This window comes from Parasteatoda tepidariorum, chromosome 7 (assembly GCF_982258835.1).
Source record: "Parasteatoda tepidariorum strain Cologne lab strain chromosome 7, Ptep-v5.0, whole genome shotgun sequence".
Taxonomy (NCBI): Eukaryota; Metazoa; Arthropoda; class Arachnida; order Araneae; family Theridiidae; genus Parasteatoda; species Parasteatoda tepidariorum.
Genome location: NC_141761.1, coordinates 107,539,998 through 107,556,723, shown reverse-complemented (window position 1 = coordinate 107,556,723; position 16,726 = coordinate 107,539,998). Strand labels below are relative to the sequence as shown.

Here is a 16,726-nt window from a genome sequence, read left to right as displayed (position 1 = left end):
GAAAATGAATTTATGAACTTATTGAAAATTAAAAATTATTAACTTAAAAAAATTATTAACTATTTTTTGCGTTGCATTTTATTTTTGATCAATTTTGATGTAATTTTTTTTCCTATCTAGACATTATACACAAAGTCCACTTGAGGGGATCATTTATGGTAACAAAGGCTGCTTGGCCTTACTTCAGAAAGCAAGGATATGGAAGGCAAGTTTAAGAAATTTTTATCTTTTTAAATCATTTTATTTTGCTTACTATAAAAAGTGGGAAGAAATTTCACACCAATCTTATGCAGTCGATTTACAGTTGCGTCCCAATCCTTTAATTTGACTATCTTAAACGGTTTTTAATAATGGCTCCTTAATTTTTTTTTTACAATGTAATTTCTGTTTTGTATGTTTCCTCCAGAATTTGTGATTTTTTTTTTAAAAAATAAAAAAAATCAGATTTTTTTTTTATTCAAATCGGATTTTTTATTTCATTTAAATCAGATTTTTTTTATTCAATTGCAGTGTATGAAGTTTGATTTATGACTAAAAAAACTTCATAAATGTTTATTAATTAATTTCTACAGCTATGCAAGTCTATATTAAGACAGCATTAAATGTTTACTTTAATCTGTACTTTCATTCTCAAGAATGAAAAGATTTTTAAAAATGTAATTTCAAATGTGTTGGAATTTAACACATACCTAGAAAGAAAGTAATTTCGTTAACTAAAATTAATTAAATTAATTAATGCAGCAATAATAAATTTTGAAACTTATGCAGCAATTTATTTAAAATAAATTTTAAAACTAAGAAAAAAAATAATAAAAGTATCAATAATTTAAAACGCTGTTTTTTTACTTTTGATATCAATATAGAAATAATAAAATCAGTTTATTTAAATCAATGATTTAAAAAAAAAAATCATTTGATTTAAATCAAGTTGATTAAAATCAACAAACCCTGGTTTCCTCATTTGAAAAAAAATATCACATTGGTAGCAAACTAAACTCATGTTTGTGAAAATTGCTACACCTTGAAGGAATTGTCATAATTGAATGAAATTTACTACACAGTTGAGTGGTAGTGGTACAAATAAATGATTAAACTTTCAAAGCAAACAATAACAAGAGATCAAAATCAGTATTTTGTGTAGCCACCATGCACCGCAATAAGCGCTGCTACACGACGTGGCATGGAGTCAAGCAAATTTTGAATGTCTATCTGAGGAAGAGTATTCCATATTGTTTGTATGCGTACCCAAAGTTCGTCTGTAGAAGTAACAGGACGAGGATTACGAGCGAGGCACCGACCAACAAAATGACACACATGTTCAATTGGTGACATATCTGGGGAATACGCAGACCAAGGAAAAAGCTGTACCTGCCACAATGCAAGGAAGGATTGAACAGTTCTAGCAATATGAGGGCAGGCATTGTCTTGTTGAATTACAGCACCTGGCAAGGCTTGAAGGAAGAGAACAGCTTGGGGCTGTAAAACTTTACTGATGTACTGGTTGTTGTTCAGATTACCCAAAATTTGTAGCAATTGAGATCCACCATGATATGCTATGGCACCCCAGACTATAACTCTGAGTGTTCGTCCACTGTGTCGTTCGATAATGCACTCTGGAAAGTGGCATTCACCGGCATAGCTTTTGACACGAATGGGGCCATCATGGTACCACAAATTAAAGTGGGATTCGTCAGAAAACACGACACGTTGCCAATCAGCACGCTAGTCCCTGTACTTAATAGCCCATTGTAGCCGCAGGCGGCTATCGTTTAGCGTGTTGGTGATCCTGTATAAAGGAGTCCTTGATTGCAGTCCACATTGCAGTTGACGTCTACAAATTGATGAAGCACACAATGAAACACCTGTAACTATTGACCACTGCGCTGCCAGTTGTCTAGAGGGTGCCCTACGGTCTGTCAGCGCCATTCGGACCAGGTGTCTATCATCGCGAGCTGACGTGACATTTCGAGGTCCACTGCCGAATTTCCGAGATGACTGACACTCGTCTGTCCACTGCTTCCAAACACACATCACTGTGCTGCATTTACGCTGCACATGAGCAGCTACTGCACAATAAGACCATCCAGCTTCACGAAAGCCGATGATTCTCCCCCTTTCAAACTGCGTAAGTTGTTGAAATCTCACTCTCTTTCATCGAAGATTCATAAGTAACGCCTGAGTTAACGTTTACCACTAGCAGATAACCACCGATAACCATACACGCCTCGCTACAGCCGTCTATTTATTCGGATCCATCCGCCGTTCAGAGGGCGCTGTTCTGCATGTGCTACGGGTCTGAAATTCTAATGATTTGCATATTATGCTCCCCTTGGCATTTCCTGAAAATTTCAGCTCACTCGCGTAAGTCCTTCATGGTGTTGCAATTTTCACAAACATGAGTTTTTGGTGTTGTAATATAATGCTGTAATACTCTTTTAATCCTTTTGTAACATAATACTGTGTGGAAAAATGAAAGAAATCGTCATATTTTTGTGCAAAAAATCTGTACTTTTTTTAAGAAATAAATCATTGAACTTATTAATTTGCTTGTGTTTTCAATTTTTTTAAAATTCACTTTCATCAATTTGAATTACTTTAAATAAAAAACTCTTTATTTATAAAAATTATTCAGTACTAAACCATTGTTAATTTTTTTAGTATATTATTCTTCATTATTATTAGTAACTTTTTTGTATTTTAGAATAATAATGACTGCCTCAGGTGCTGGCATCTATGGAAATTTTGGACAGTCTAATTATTCTTCTGGTAAGTGATATTTAAAATAACTTCTGCTCTTTCACCTTTCTTGATTAATAAAATGATATAAATTTGTTATTTTCTTGTAGCTTTTATTATTTTTTATTACTTAAAAAATAACATTCTGTATATTTGTCTTGTAAATTTTTTGTGTATTACAAATATTACCAGTTTATTTTGCATGTGTTTTAGATCTTATATTCCTTACTTTTATATTCCTATTTTTAATATATTATGTGCAATTATTTCTAAATATTTGTTCATAATAGTAATTCTTGTTTTTTTTTTATAATTGTTTTTAAATATTTTTTAATATTTATTTGTTTTCAGCTAAGCTGGGATTAATAGGACTAAGTAATACATTAGCCATTGAAGGTAAAAAGTACAATATTCACTGTAATACTATTGTCCCAATTGCTGCATCAAGATTAACTCAAGACATTTTACCTCCAGGTAATTATTTATCCTAACTAATGTATTTAATTAAACTAAAATGTTTCCAATATCAATAACTCTCACTTTAAGGAAGAAAAAAAAACTTATTTTTTGATAATTGCAAATATTCTATTAAAAATGATCTATTGTACTATTAATTACACGGTGTGCAAAATAAAATACTGAGTGCCTTATTAACTTTTGGTGTAATGACAAATTTTTTACTTTTTTTAAGATTCAATTTAAGGGTTTGTAGATGTAACCTTTAATATGCCCATTTATTAGTGCAGATACTATTTTAAGTTACAAAATCAGCCACAAAAATAGACTTTGGCCAAATTATTATGCCCTTTTTTTTAATGAATTTATAATTTTAATCTTCAAAGGAAAGGGGGTAGGCACAAACTGAGAATTATGAGTCGTGGTGGCTCAGGGGATAGAGTGTTCACCTTCCAATGAGGTAAACCGGTTTCTAATCCCAGCAATGGCGGGTCAATTCAAATTCCACACTCGGCTCGCACCGATCACAATGCTGATGAAAAATATCTTCAGTGCTAGACAGATCATGGGTTAGATACAGGCTAACCGTGGGAGGTTTTCGTGGTTTTCCTCTCCATGTAATGTAAATGGAGTTAGTTCCATCTAAAAAGTCCTCCACGAAAGCAAAATTTTTTCCAAATACTTGATCCAGGAGTTCCTTTGTCTTCTGGATTGAGTTCTAAATTACAAGGCTACGGAGTTGAACATTAGTAGTCGTAAACCGAAAATTGGGTTGGCTGTTCAACAACTGTTGTAAAATAAAATCTGGGAATTATGGTTTCAGATATTCTTTCAGTGGAGCAATTGAAACTTTAGTCTCCTTGATGATAATTTTACAGTTTGCGCATTCTGCCATTAAGTAATTTTCGATCAAATAATTTTTTATTACCATCAACTTATTAATATTCTTTTGCAAATTTTTTTTTCTCTCAAACTTTATTAACCAGTTAAGTTTAAATTTTAGATTTTGAGATTTAAGAAAATAAAATTGCACACACATATTGAATCCATTATTTGCAATAATAATTTTATGCTAAAAATAGCTTTCAATAATTATTTATTTTTTATTATCTATCTATTTTAATAATGTAAAATGTTTAAATTTTTAATGTTCTCAAATTTTTATATCATTTTTAATTTCTTCAAACAATTTCACTAAATTAAATTTGACAAGTACAACTTTTTTATAGTTTTATTGCTCAAAATCTATTTGGTAGATTTTGTGGAAATTAAAATTTCCTTGATTTTGACAATCAAAATTATAGTTAATTTTGGAAAAAATTTTCACTAAGTTACTATTAAATAATTTTTCAACTGTTATTAAATTTTAAAAAAATGTTTTGTTTCTTCTTTTTTTTCCCATTGAATTAAGGATACTTGTGTGTGCAATTTTTTCTAACTTATCTGAATTCCCATTTTGTAAATGAAATTTTCTCTCTTTATACAGTGTTTTCACTACAGCGCGAGAACGTGAGAATCTCGCATATTTTTTTATTTTCTCGCATTAAAAAATTATTACCGCGAGAAATTCGCGCATTCTATAAACCAATTTCAAAATTCTCGAATTTCTCGCATTTTGAAAAAAATTTCTCATTTGCGCCATTTAGAATAAAATCTGTTTCACTTTTCTTTCTGGATCTTTTATTATTTTCAACATCTGCCCCATTATCTAGCTTCCCTATTTACCAGTATTGTTCAGAACCTTTAAGAACAACAGAACACCATCCTTCCGAACCACGGAACCTCTTTCAGAACGCATTTCTCTGCAACCACGTGTTTACCGTAGGTAAGGTTTCTTCATGTAAGATGTTCAAATTTTTTGCTCGTTAATGTAAGATGGACAAATACCTTGTAAAGTCAATATCTTCTACTCCGAAACGGACAAATGAAAATGAAACAAATGTGGGTAGGAACGATCAAAACGAAACAAATACGCATTTGAGCAACCTAATGAGAATAGCTGATGAAAAAGTAGATGTAGAACATTTTCCATATGATGATGCAGCAAAAATATTCAATGCTTTAAGAATTAGATGTTAAAAATGCATTATAATTAAAGAAATGATTTTTTTTTTCAAGTCTCTTGGTGTTTTTTTTTTTTTTAATTTTTGAAATCTCACTTAACTTTTTGAAATCTCACCCTGATTTTGAGAAAGGGTGAGAAATTCTCACCCATTTTTTTTCTGAGATGAAAACACTGTAATAGTTGAAATATTTTCGATTAACACCTTGAACTATTAAGATTGCATATAAGTAGGTTAAAATATGTTCATTAGAGCAAAAGTTATTAAGGTGTTCTGTTTTTTCTTTGCAGTCTGTACATATAAACTTCAGAAACAGTGATTTTTTGTTTGCTAATGATTTTCAAGTGTGTCTTTAATTGCAAAGAGGTTTCACAACATAGACATAGAAACTATGTATAGAAAAATTTCTGCTACATAATGTGTCCAAAAAGCAACCTACAAGTGCAAATTGGAGGTCTGATTTTTTGTTGAAACACAGCATTTGTTTACGTTAGCAACTGTTCTTTCCATTTTATTTTGAGTAAGCCAATCCCATCAAGTATCAATTCTTTTAAGTGACACATTCTAAATTCTTTCTCAAAGATTTGAATTCTTTCACTATATATTTACACAGAGACTTAACACAAAGGCAGACATGAAGCATGTGGAACATAAACTAATTATGCATCGAAGTTGCCAGGTACGCAAAAGAAAAATGCATTGTGGTTACAATAAAATACATTAAGAAATAATAAATATAAGTTAAGTAAAAGAAGTAGATGAGAAGGAATTATATTTCAACTAATTCAATGTGCGATCTGTATTTAATTTATCATCTATTAACATTCTAACTTCTGTAGAGAAACTTAGCTGAGCTTTAATATGCCAATTTGCTGATAAAAATTAGCTGGCGCTGACATGTGTGGGTATGGGAGGTCTTCTTGAAGTCCAAGTATCCAATTGGTACAAATTTTACTATTTGCTACATAGTAGTATACAAAGGTTTTCCGTGTTGGCCACACTTGATTTATTGATTTTATGTAACTAATCGGCTAATGAATTTTCTTTGCTAGACATTTTTGACCAGCTGAAACCATCATGTGTCAGCCCAGTTGTGGCTTGGCTGTGTCACGAATCCTGTCCAGACACTGGTGCTGTTATTGAAGCAGCTGGTGGTTGGGTAGGAAAATGTAAGTATGATATTTTAAAAAGCACATTTCCTGAGCCGTTGTTGATTTGTTGCATTATCTTTTTCATAAATGTAAACATATATATATATATATAGGGGTCTGGCCAGGGTAAATTTACTACCGTTTAGCGGTACCTTTGCTAATTCAACTTTAGGAAAAACGTTAGTTTCACAAAGAAAAAAGCAAGTTTTCATTTAAACCCCGTTCTCGTTGCAATCTATGGAAAAGAGGAGGTTTTCTGCCAGCTACCTTTTACGAAAAGGTAGCATGTGTTTGGTCAGACAGTGAAACGTTGTAAATCTAACCGGCCACTTACGTCATATCAAAGCAAGCTTAATTTTTTGCTGAGTTTTTTAAAATGAAACGACGAGGCTCTCCCCGTATATACTTTACAAGAAGTCAAAATTTGAACATAGTCAAATTAATTAGCCAACTAGAATAAATTTACAAAACACCATTGTAAATTTATTCTAACAGACCTTTATTTTTTTATGAACCATTTTTTTTTCTCTGTGAAACTGTTTTCTATATGACAGAGTTGAAAATGTTCTTGTAATTTAAATAACTTTTAGTACTAGTACTGTTAAATGCATGTATTTATTAAATTCAAGTTGAAATTTAACTATGGACAATAATTTTTATGGATTTTGAAATTTGGATACAATTTTTTGCCCAAAATTTTACAATAGCAAAATTTTTTTGAATATATTGGGAAAAATGTATAGAAATTTACCAGTCAAAAATAATTTTTATTTGTAGTGACAATTTTTTAAAATATTTCCTTATTTTACCATATTTTTATGTTAATTTTGTTAATGTTAATTAATTTTCACAAAATGGGCACCTCTTAAAAAAACTTAGAGACCCCTGATATGTATATATGTATAGGACAAAAAGTATAAAATGAAGATTAAGGAAATTAATAAGTTTTATTTACTGTACATAAGCTGCAAAAGTATATAGAACTCATGAAATAAGTTAAAAATATAGAGAAAGCATGGAAAATATTACAGATAATGAAGAGAGAAGAAAAAATGAAATATTTTTTACTTAACGTGTTCTATCTTGTTTAATTTTTTTTTTTAGTGCTCCTGTTGATATATTTTAAGTATTGATATATTTTGCTATATTGGCTATATTGATACAATATTAGAAATCACTCATTTTGCGGATATAATTGTGTGATTGCTGATGAAGAGATTATCTCTTTTCATTATTTTGTTTTCTGGCTTTTTATTATATATATATTTTAAATATTTTATTTTAATAATCTTCGTATTTCATTATTCTTTAATATTTTTTATGTTTTCTCTAGATTTTCTCTATATTATATATATATATATATATATATATATATATATATATATATATATATATATATATATATATATATATATATATATATAAATTGCATTCATCATTTTATCTAATTTCGAAAATCAAGAAAATAAAATACTTTTTTTAACCATTATTTTGTCTTTTTTTTTAAAAAATAAAATCTATGCATACATTTGAAGAAACATAATTAGAAACATTGTTTAATTTTTATTTAGGCAAAACTTATGTGTTAAAAGTAGTCATTTTTACTTCTACTACTATTGTGTATGGGTTTTATTCAAATTATTGAATAAATTTTATGGAATAAATTCTTGTATGTATGTTACCAAAAATTAATGAAAAAATTCAAATCGAAAAGAAAATTTTATCACTAAGTTAAATGTTTTATTTAGAAAGTATTTCAATTCTATGATACACCAATTTTTTGTTTAAAAACATTAGTTTTTAACTATTTTTTGCATTTTTTTTTTCGAATTCATTTTAGTTATTCTACTTTAATGGTAATGTGTAATCATAATGTAATTTTAGTTATTCTATTTTAATAATAATGTGTTCTATTTTTATCATAGTTATATGAATTATTTCAGACAATAAAAAATTATATAATACTGTGACATAATTTTTTTTTTTAAAAAAAACCGTTATATGTCTGAATTGATTTTGTTGGGGTCATTAGTGTGTGGGACAGTAGGTATGTGTCATACTTAATAATTATACTTTTCAAAATATCTCCTCTAATATTTCAGACTAATAATAAAAATAGTTGCAGGTGTTATTATCTGTTTACTTAATTTCTTTTTCCTGTATGAAATTTTAAAAATTATTGGAAGTGTTTATTTTAATTTTGTCCCCTTCAAAAATTGGATGTCTAAGATGCCCATACTTAATTTTTGGTACAATGAATATCTTAATATAAAAAAAAAATTGAATACTTCTTTGGCTCTTAATCAGGGTTGCCACTACACAGGGAGAATATGGAATACCTGGAAAATACAGGGAATTTAAAAATCACCTAAAATAACAGGGAAAATTCACTGAATTTTTGATTTTTTCCTTACAAACTGGGAATTTTGTTTCTTATTTTCATCTTTTAAAAAATGTTAACCGTTAAAAATGTAATCTGTGGGATATTTAAGGATGATATTTCTGCTATTCTAAGCTATTTCATTTACTATAGCATTATTTGTTTTAAGTAAGTTAAGCTGTTCCTTATTTCTTTTAAGTTTTCCAGCTATTAAAGCTAGTATAGTTAGCCTAATATATCTCACACAAGAGCACAGTAATTTCGTGTCCCCTCTTAATATATTATGTATAGTATGTACAGGGAAGACACAGGAAATTTTTTTTCTACATTTGAGTGGCAATCTTGTTAGTAGATTTTTTTATCGTATAGATAAACTGTATTGATTGTATTCAGTTTTGCTTACGAAACGTTTTTCTTTTTTATGTATAGACCAGTGGCAGCGATCCATTGGAAAAGCTTTCATTCCTCCAAGTACCTTAACTATTGAAGCTGGTAAAACTGTTATTTAAGTATTTTTATTATTTAAATTTAATTAATGCTTTCCAAAATTCTAATTCAATGCTTAATGTTTTAGTGAGGGACAATTGGTCTTCCATTACCGACATGACTGACTTTAGCAACCCTAGTAACCTTCAAGGTTTGTTTGATTGTTTTTCTTTGCTTTAAGTTGTATGATTCATCATATGTAATTATAATGATCAGGGTGCATAGCGTTTTTAAAACGAGGGTGCATAGCGTATTTAAAGTACTTCTTTTTTATTTACAGTTTTTAATTGTCCTTAACGGCTTCCCTGATTATCCTGAGTTAACTGTGATATGTATATATTGCAAATATTTATTATCCCGAGAAAATTCCAACATAACAGAATTTGTCAGTGTGATTTGTTTTATCACATTTTTAATTAGCGAAAAGCAAAAAAAAAGTAATAATAATAATTTGATGTAATTGGAAGTTTGCCAAGTTTTGTTTTGGAGTTTTGCTGTTGGATTGTGCATCTGCACTTGTGGTTTGAGTGATTGTATATACGATGGTTGCTGAATTTACATAGAAAAAACAGTTTAAAAAAAGGGAGTTCAAGTATGAAAGTGAAAGTAATGCAGAGGATCTTTCAGATTATGAAGATGTGATCATATAAAAAGATTAATATTTAACTTTTTTAATTTGCCCAAGATAACTCAGGATAGTAAACTGATGGTAATTTTCATGCTTTTTACACATAAAAAAAATTTTAATTTCACCTTAAGACTTGTGTATTGCGTTTTGTTTTAGTTCCTTTTATTTATTAATAAAATAAGAAATATGTTGATATTTTGCTTTTTTTTTCTTCAAAAAAAATTGGTAAGGGAAGAAGTTAAAGGTGCTTTTTTTATTTAGGGTTTGTAAAAAGTGCTTAATTTTCTATATTTTAAAAAGAGATTTTTTGTCATTGATTATCATCATGAATTGCAGAAAAAGCATGATTTTCACAATTTTCTCTGCAATATTCATCAGAAAGTAGTTATTTTATCATGATAATGTAAATTTTTTGGAAAATTTTTCTGCGTTTTACTGATTTTATGTTTGTAAATTAAGAATTTTAAACAATAGAAATTTTTTTTTTATTACTGCTCATATCTTATTTATGATTTTCTTTTTTTAAAGTGCTTAAAAATATTTTTTGAGTGCTTAAAATGAAATAAAGAAAAGTTTTCAGAATACTTTTCTTATAATCTTTATTAATGTAAAATTTTCTTGAAATTTTTGTTTATTGTCTTTAAAGTATATGGATCTTTTAACTTTTCAAAGTAAACTTAAAGATATCAAACAACATTTTTTAAGTATTTTTTTATTTATATAACAATTAATATTAATGGCGCTGCTTTCAAAAATTAATATTTACAGGGCGTAACAAGTTTGATAAAGTTGTAGAGAAATCATATTTTAAATAAAGACCCGCTTTTAAACCAAGAAATTCAAATGTTTTTTTTTAGTCTAACGGAATCACATGAGAGTGCAGAGCTCAAAGTTGTCCTTAAATTACTTCATTTCCTTAAAATAATGAAATTATCTTTAAATGTCTTTAATTAAGCATTTCAATAAATGTCTTGAAATGTTAGTGATTTTCCAAAAAGTTAACAGCAAGAATAAATATCATTTATTGAAGAAAGAATTGAAGAAATTTCAAATTAAAAAATTATATGCCATGAAATAAAGTAAAGGACAAAATGAGGGACAAAGTCTTCATAGCATGTCAAGTACTATATTTATCTACTTCCAATGTTAGAGACAATTATCCTTGATTTGATGGCATAAAAGTATTCAATGTGGAAGAAATATATTAAAAGCTCTTATCTCTCTACTCCCTCCTCATCACTATATCATACTCTACTGATTTTCACAAGAGAATCCTCATATTTTGATACTACTTAACGATTTAACATATTTAGACTCTCCTTTTTTTTGTAAAATGAAAATTTGTAATGTAAAAAAAAAATTATAATAAATTTTAAATGTTTTTTCTTACACTTAAGTGTGCAAGTGGAAAAACTAATACTAAAACTATTACCAATTGTAGTATATCTGTGAACCCATGTTGATATTGTACAAATTGCTCGCGTTAGAGATTCAGCATCCTTAAATTTGGAGGCAATATTGTATTTACATACAGAATATTATTGAAAAATTACTGCTTGGGGAATAATAGATTAAATTTTAAAAAAATTGAATATATTTTCAATCCTCTCTTTATAATTATATAATTCTGAGTAAATAAATGAAATGATTAATATATAATACTGGTGTAGAAACTACATACGTTTAATTGCAGAGATTTGAAAAAAGAACAATAGTTAAGTATTCTTTACTGGAGCTTGTTCTAGAAACAACTCATATAACTTAAAATCTCTTTATTGTGTAATTAGAAGAAAAGTTTCTAAAGGGACACAACAAAGATTCCTATCTGTGTCAAACCAGATTTATCTTTAGCTTTCATCAAATAAGCCATTGTTTCTTTTTTCTACATTGAATTAATTAGAATGTTTCTTAATTGTTCTTTTATGAATAGACACATATAGCTGCTGACTAGCATTCTGATTTTCACTAAAATGCTGGAATGAGATTAACTTTCATTAATTTATGTAATTAAAAGGTTGTTGATGTTAAGATAGATTTCTTTTTTCCTGTACACTGCTACTGGAGTTGAAAATAGCTTCATAAACTGTAAGATTCAAATCTACATCCTGAATAAACTAGATGGTTTATTCAATTTTAATGAAAAAATGTTCTTATATTTGTATTTTTCAAAATTAATAAATTTAAATACTTGTTTGCTTAAAAATTCATTAAAGTTAAATAACGTTAATTTTTCTTTAATTGGATACCTGCAAGTAAGTTAGTGTGGGTATCCCGATCCTTATTGGTTGTTGAAGTTTGGCATTTGTTTACGTTAGCAACTGTTCTTTCCATTATATTTTGAGTAAGCCATGCCCGTCAAGTATCGATTCTCTTAAGTGACACATTCTAAATTCTTTCACAAAGATTCTTTCTCAAAGATTTCAATTCTTACACTATATATTTACACAGACTCAACACAAAGCCATGTAGAACATAAACAAATAATTAGACATCGAAGTTGCCAGGTACACAAGACAAAAATATATCACCGTTACAATAAAATACATTAACAAATAATAAATGTAAGTTAAGTGAAAGAAGTAGACGAATAAAAATTATATTCCAAGAAATGTGCATTTAATTAACTTATAGTTAGTTAAACGTTCTGAGTTATGTAGAGATACTTAGCTCAACTTTAATATGCCATTTTGCTGATAAAGATTAGCTGGCCTTGTCGTCATAGGTTGCCTGTGGGCATACCCTCCAACTGCTACGGAATTTCCGTAGTTTCAGAAATCTTCTTTTCAGACGGTAGCAAAATTAATGTCTTAATATTTAAAAAAAATTAATTTTAGCATAACTTGTCCACTAATACTTATAAAAGTGCAGGCCATATGGCTAGATTCTTAAGTTCTGATAAAAGTTTTATGAGAGATCCATTTGCTTTAAAAATTTCTACTTCGGTTCGCTACCACTAGAAAGAATTATTTTCAAAATCCTCATAAGTTGGAGGGTATGCCTGTGGGTATGGGAGGTCTTCTTGAAGTGCAAGTACCCAATTGTATCATTTATTTATTTTAAGCAGGGTTGGCAGGTTTTTGACATGTGACAGTTTTTGACAGTTTAAACCATGGTTTAAACCATCACGTCAAAAACCTCACTGTCAAAAATGTCGAAAATGTCAAAAACCTACATTCATATGTGAAATTTAATTAATACATAAAATTTATATATTTTTTAAAGGATAGTGTTTCTAAATATGTTCTAGAAAAAATAAATTTAAAATTTTGAAGAAACACTTATATTTTGAATAGTAACCAAAATCTTGTACTTTTGAAAACTCACATCTTTCGTAATATTATGTATTCATTTTCATGTGTTATTAAAACTCACATCTTTTGTAATATTATGTATTCATTTTCATGTGTTATTGAAAATCTGCAGTGATATTATTAAGAAATTTATTTATAACCAAATTTAGTGTATAGTATAGATTATACTAAAAATGAGACATTTTTAAAGATAAACATTAGCAGTTTTGTACATTAGACATCTTCTTTTAAAGAAAAATCTTTTTAATATTCTTTTAAATCTTTTTAACAAAGACAATACAAATTTAAAGTGCTTTCTGTTAAATACACAGAGTAGTTAGTGTCGATTTACAGTATATTCAGCCTATTCATTTACTATGCTGAAAATTTAGTTTATCCAAATACTTGTGAATTTCATTTTGCTGAATACGATATAGTTTTGTTGAATATCTAAATATTCAGCTGTTGAATAATTACTTCTTGCTTTCAAGATATGCATTATTTGTATTTTTAATACAAGTGGAGAAAAAGAAATTAAGAGATAAAAATTGTTTTAAAATGATAAGTGTTAATAATTATAAATAAATATAATAAACAATATGAATTATATTTATCATTATTCATAAATATAACTACTTTTAAATTCAAATTAACATACTGGATAATAAAGATATTCGGTATAACATTAAAAAGAAAATTTTATACACTTGTATCTTATATCAAGTTTGTATTTATACAACATAACTTGTAAGTTCCTTATAAATATTAGTTATATGTTCTTTATATGTTAAAAATGCATAGTAATAAACTTTTAATTTTCTTAAGTATCAAAAAGAAGAAAAAATTTTTTTAAATATAAATATTTAAACAATTTTTGTGTAAAATTTTTCTGCACGTGCATTTGAATATAAATTTCTGAGATTTTAAATCTGTTATTTTACCTTAATTTTAATTAAAAAATATTTTAAAACCTGCTGATTACCTATAGTATAATTAAATTTCAATATAATGCATGACAACTGTTGGTAGTTTTGAAGTTTATATATTTTCTTGGCAAACTTCAGTTTTTGACATTTTTGACGGGTTTTTGACGGTTTAAACCAGTATTATACCCTTGTCATGTCAAAAACCACTTTTTGACGTCAAAAACCCAACCCTGATTTTAAGTATGCATTATATATTTTTCTTTACTAAATAAAATTTGCATTTTATAAATTGAATGTAATCAAAATGTAAGATAGGGGTTAGATTTTTAATTTAACACAACTCACATTATTTGGGACGAGTATTTTAAAATACTTAAATTCATAAAAACCATTTTTGACCAAAATTGTATTTTTTTTATTTACCTATGTAATTCAAACTGTTATGACAAAGCTTGTATTTTGTTTTAAAGTGTATTTTTCAACTGTTTGTCATTTTAAATAAGTTATTCATTTCATTTACTAATAATAGTATTTAATACGGTACTTAATTATGTGCCATATGGATGGTGTTTTCTACACCAGGGATCGCTGCAAGCTCTTCACTGCCTATACTTCCAGGTAACCGTTTTTGGTGTGTTTTGAAGCTATTTGGCTCACAACGTGATCATTGTGTTTTGAGACTCTCTTGAGTAGTATTTCTTGTATACAAATATTTGTTACTTGATTTATTATTTGTGTTTAAATGAAGAATCATTATAAGAATCATCATTTGAAGGCCTGTCATTTCAAGACAAAAGAATTGTCATTTGAAGAAAGAATTGTTATACAACACTTTTTATTTTGTTTACAATATACCAACTTTGAAATTTAAACCTAAATAATTATTTTGTGAAATGGACCTAATATCGCAACTCAAACAATATACTAAGACTTACGATATGATGGTGCACAGCTTGCACCAAGAACAAACAGTGATAAACAAGTAAAAATGGGCAAAATCAGAATTGCCAAAAAAGCGAGTTCTTTCTAAATCTAGCAACCATATCACCTTTTTTTAGCAATTTATTTATAAATAACTAAACCAAATTTTCTCTTCAAACTCTCCAGAATTACTTAATATCAATAATATCTTATAAAATACAGCAGATTTGAGCTAAGAAATTATAAAATTTATTTATTTTATTCAAAACGAAATTATCAATATCACCTTGCAGCATAAGCTGTAGTAAGCAGCTGTATTCTTTCTAACCGGAAGTAGAGCAGGTCAAGAGATCAAGATTGTTGTTTGCATTTATAATGAAAACACGATCCGTAAGGCATCCAATTTCAACAGTTTCTTATTCATTTGTTTATATTTTTCTAAAGCTATGAATAAATGTTGTATTAATACTCCATTCTTTTCATAAATATATTTATTATTATTATTTTTAGAACAAACTGTGCAATTGATGGAGTCCCTCACTGGTGGTGGTGCTCAACCTAAAGTTTCCAAAAGAGCACCTGTTGATCCAGACTCTTACTGCTATGATCAGGATAAGGCTATTCTATATGCTTTAGCGGGTACAGTTGCTATTTTCTTTTTCTTGTGAAACTTACTGTAGGGATGGTAGCTGACAATGTCAACCTTCATCTATGAAACGGTACCCCACCATAGAATCGAGTTAACATGTCTTATGTTACTCGATTACATAAGACATTAAATATTATTAAAAATAAATCAACAATACACATTTCAAACTATATTAGTTCACTAAAAATTGTTTCATACAAGCAGAAATATAATTAAAGTTTATTTAAAATGAAAAAAGAAATGTATCCATTATTAACTACTGAAAAAAAGATTAAAAAAATCCCAAAATTAATTCCACTGATCTTTTTTTTAAAAGTTAATTTAAGAAATCTATATTTATTAACAACATTGAACTTTCACTTAATTCTCAGTTTCCATTCTGAAAAATTCAGAATGAAATATACAATAATTTTGAATTCCAATAATTTTGAAAATTTTTCAAAAGTGCTCTATTTTATTTCATGCTAAGTACTTATGCAATTTTCATAATTGTAACTTATTAACACATTAATATATTTAAACTGAATTTTAAAATTATGAAAATCAACAAAAATTCTATTGAAATATTTTTTTAAAAAATTATTTGATTTATGTGATTAAGAAAAAACAGTTGGTTTAATTCTTGATTTTAATTGTGATTTCAATAAAACTGATTTAAATAAGTGAACCTTCCAGACTGTTGTGGTTTTGTGTGGCAGAAAGGTAAGTTTGAAATAAAATGTAAATAATTGGAGAAATTTCAATTCTCCAAGGCTTAAAGGGGAGAAATCATCTACAAATTCAAATTGTTCTTTAATAATTCTAATCTTCTTAGACTAACTTCTGTAATAAGTGAAAATGGTTGTCCCTTCATAAAATATTGTCACATAAACTTTATATTATATAAAATATACATTAATTTCAGAAACTTCTGTTTTTCAATTGGAAAATAGAATAATTAAATATTTCTCAATGTATGTATTAACCAAGCTGGTGTATTTTAAAATATCAATTACTAAAATATTTTTTCTCAAAACTTATGTCTTTTGTTTTCTGAAATG

The 16,726-nt window shown here is 27.8% G+C and overlaps 1 protein-coding gene across 1 annotated transcript in view; it reads left to right on the top strand.

The window, feature by feature from the left end:
• Positions 1–16,726, top strand: part of Mfe2 (peroxisomal Multifunctional enzyme type 2) — a 78,964-nt gene that overhangs the window by 10,826 nt on the left and 51,412 nt on the right. Inside the window, exons 6-12 of the mRNA XM_087168460.1 lie at positions 121–205; positions 2,702–2,766; positions 3,088–3,210; positions 6,308–6,424; positions 9,216–9,278; positions 9,361–9,423; positions 15,548–15,676. Of these exons, the coding sequence (XP_087024586.1) occupies positions 121–205; positions 2,702–2,766; positions 3,088–3,210; positions 6,308–6,424; positions 9,216–9,278; positions 9,361–9,423; positions 15,548–15,676 (645 nt within the window). The remainder of the gene's footprint in view (positions 1–120; positions 206–2,701; positions 2,767–3,087; positions 3,211–6,307; positions 6,425–9,215; positions 9,279–9,360; positions 9,424–15,547; positions 15,677–16,726) is intronic.